Source organism: Octodon degus, unplaced genomic scaffold (genome assembly GCF_000260255.1).
Source record: "Octodon degus isolate 3935 unplaced genomic scaffold, OctDeg1.0 scaffold00269, whole genome shotgun sequence".
Classification (NCBI taxonomy): Eukaryota; Metazoa; Chordata; class Mammalia; order Rodentia; family Octodontidae; genus Octodon; species Octodon degus.
This window is the reverse complement of record NW_004524845.1, coordinates 446,248-449,889: the sequence shown is the minus strand read 5'-3', so window position 1 is coordinate 449,889 and position 3,642 is coordinate 446,248. Positions and strand designations below refer to the sequence as shown.

Here is a 3,642-nt window from a genome sequence, read left to right as displayed (position 1 = left end):
TGGTTATTCATCCAGTCATGCCAATCTTGATATATTGTCCATTCTGTCTCATTCATACAATCAGATTCATACAAGTTAGATGCAAAAATGTACCTGTCACTATACACAGATCGTTCAAAAAATAACACAGGTTTCTCTGCATCTTTGAGCTTGCCATTGACAGAGGCGAGCTGAGCGCGTATGCGACTGAGACAGGCGTATGATTGGAAAGTAAAAGACCATCGTTCCGGTTTTTCATACATCATCTGAAGAACATTCCCACCACTTTTCTGAGAGGTTGTCAGTTCCTGATTTGAATTTGCAAAAAGAAACAAGAAGCAAGTTAATGATCAAGAGCATTATTCTAACATTTTAAAGGTTCACAAACAGAACTCACATAAATAAATGCATCATGATTAGTAAAACCAACATGATTAAATCCCTTTCTTCATTCTCTTTCCCAGTATAATTTTCAGGTCACCTGAGGTTGAGCAAATCTTTAGCTCTTCCTCACAAGAATTCATAAACAACCCATGGAAAAAATTATTTATCTGGCCAAAATAAAACTTATAAAGTTTTAATTAGTAGCCATATACAGTGGTGCATACCTATAATCCCAGCACTCAGCGAAAGTTGAGGCAGGAGGATTGTGACAAGTTTGAGGTCACTCTGGTCTATACAGTGAGTTCAAAAGCCAACTTGAATAACACAGTGAGATGGTATCAAAAAACAAAAAATATTTTAATTACTTGTCAGTTTTTAAATGCTAAATAAAATTACTTGGGTTTATATATTCCTGTCAAAAATGGAAGTCAGGCAACATGGTGTTTGTATTCCTTTTAGAAAAATCAGCTACTCAAGTCACACGTACATCCTGTAGATGAGATGCATGCTCTCCAGTTTGTCTCTCCATGCCTCACTGACTCTTTACAAGATCCTGAAGTACTGTACTTCCGATTTGATTTGAAACTGTTTCATTGCTATCTGTTTATCAATAAAATTTTGAAAAAAAATAAAAATAAAAAATAAAACCAGCTGAAAGCCTTGTTTAAAAAAAAAAAAAAAAAGATCCTGAAGTAGAGTAAAGCATGGAGGACAACATCCTGATGAGCCAATCTTAAGTTAAAAATATACTTGAAATGTACTGACTGCTCAGCAACACAGAATAGGAGGGGCAGCTGCATCCCTCAGGCTCCTGTGTCTGGTATGGCTCACTGCTGCCACCTGGCACCACAAGAAGGTATCATGCTACACTCTGCCAACCTGGGGTAAAAATGGAAAGTAAAGAACTGAAGAACAACTTCCATGGAATGTGCATCACTTCTGCACCATCAGAAAGTCAAAAATATCATAAATGGAATGATCCTACATCAAGGTAAGTGGGGACTGTCTGCATCTGGTTAGCTGCCCAGCTCTTTTAAGCACTCAAGTTTATAACTCCAATCTTTCGATGTGCCAGAATAGATCCTCCTCAAAATTGTGTAAGTTAGTAATTGTACTGCTATATCTAGTGCTATTCTATATAATTATTACTTAATAAAAATAATTATACATTGAAAAATAATTTTCCTATTTCTGTCTATTAAAAGGGCTATGTAAGAATAAGGACAAATACCATCTACATTATGGTCTCTAAAGGGCCGGCCAAATAGCTCAGCGCTGAGATGGCAATTGAGACTGAGCATGGTGGCGCACTCCTGTAATCCCAGCTCTTGGGAGGCTGTAAACAAGAGGTTCACTAAAAGTCTGATCTAGTAGTGAGACCCTGAACACCCTGTAGATCCTTACCTAAAATAAAAATAAAAAGAAAGATTATGGTCTTTATATATTTTCCACTGAAAATATTCTGTGCCAGATTCTAGGTCTGGAAAAGGAACTGTATAAGATGAGCTTCACATATCTTGTCCCAGTAAATAAGAAGACTATCAAAGACTACTCCAAGTGGGTAAAGGGCACAGGAGTTCAGTTTGAACATCCAAAAAGAGTGGAAGGCAAAAATCTGTGAGTTATAACACATAAAAATAACAACAAAAACAAAACTAATCATGTGGAAGAGGATATTAAGGCACTGACTTATTCTGGAAAATCATACATGAAAAGAAAAAAATAGACATCAAGCATTTTATTCTAGCTTTTCTGTAGATGTATTCTATAGGTAATGAAGGACTAGATGAAAAAAGGGGGTTTTTAGGACAACTGAGAAAGCATATCTTTATAGCAACTAATGATATATTAGATTGAAGTAGTAAATAGCAATAGATACTAAAATCATTAGCAAAATGTTGACAAATTTCTTTTTCTACTTTTGAGACAAGTGTCTCTAGATTGCCCTCAGATGCTATACCATTCTTACTTTAGGTTGGTGGGAGCTGGAGGTCTGAGCTTAGTTTCCTCTACATTTTGGTTTTTTTGTACTTGTTAAGGACCCAGGCCATTGTGTATACCAGGCAAGCACTAAACCTCTAAACTACACCCAGCTCTATTCCAAAAGTATTTTCTAATAGTCCTGAGTATGTCAGGCCAGACACAAAGACTGAAAGTAAACAGTATTACTTGGGCTACAACAGACCTAGAAAACTTTGGCTTCCAACCTCCAATTTTAATGCACATTAATACAAAAATCTTTAATAGGTGAAGGAAGACATAGGTACAGAAGAGGACTTTCTGAACAGAGCTCCAGTGGCACAAGAAATAGTACCAGCAATCAACAAATAAGATCATATAAAGTTAAAAAGAGTCTGCATAACAAAAGAAATAACCAAGAGTGAAGAGACAATCTACAAAATAGGAAAAAGGTTGTTGCCAGCTCCCCCTCCAACAAAGGACTAAGATCTAGAATATAAAGACAAAAACTAGACCCTCCCCGAAAATAAAAGATCCAATCAAACATGTGCAATTAAAATGAATTGACATTTCTCAGAAAATACAAGTGGCCAATAAAGATGAGGGTAAAAAAAAAAAAAGTTTTAACACCTCTGGCCATTCAAGAAATGCATATGAAAAAATGCATATGAAATCAACAATAATGAAATTCCACCTTACTCCAGAAAGAATCACTATCAAGAAATCAAATAATAACAAGTGCTAGCAAGGCTGAGGGGGAAAAAAAAACCTTCTACATTGTTGGTGGGACTGTAAGCTAGTCCAATCATTATGGAAATTCCTCAAAATATTAAAAATAGAAATCCCATCTGACCCAGAAACTCCTCTTCTAGGTATCTTTCCAAAAGAGTTAAAGTCATCATGTTACAATGATGCATGCATAGTCATGTTTACAGCACAATTCATAACAGGTAAATCTTGGAAGCAGGCTATATGTCCATCAGCAGATGAATGGATAAAGAAAATGTGTTATTTATATACAATGGAGTACTACTCTACAATAAAAGATAAATGAGTCATTTATAGGAAAATGGATGTACTTTGAGACCATTAGGTTAGTGAAATAAATTAGACACACAAGCTTAAATATTATAGGGTTTCTCTTAACCCAAAGTATAATTAAGTTAAAGAGAAAAGTACAAGATTGATAATAAACAGAGAGAAAGCTTTCCAAAAAGGAACCCAGGTACAGCAATTAACCACTAAGAAGAATATATGCAGTGTGTTATTTGTTGAAACTGTACTTCCGATTTGATTTGAAACTGTCTCATCACTGTTTAT

At 35.4% G+C, this 3,642-nt stretch overlaps 1 protein-coding gene across 1 annotated transcript in view; it reads right to left on the bottom strand.

The window, feature by feature from the left end:
• The window catches only part of Dck (deoxycytidine kinase), a 54,996-nt gene that overhangs the window by 33,660 nt on the left and 17,694 nt on the right, over positions 1-3,642 (bottom strand). The window contains exon 3 of the mRNA XM_023706772.1: positions 3-287. Coding sequence (XP_023562540.1) covers positions 3-287 — 285 coding nt within the window. The remainder of the gene's footprint in view (positions 1-2; positions 288-3,642) is intronic.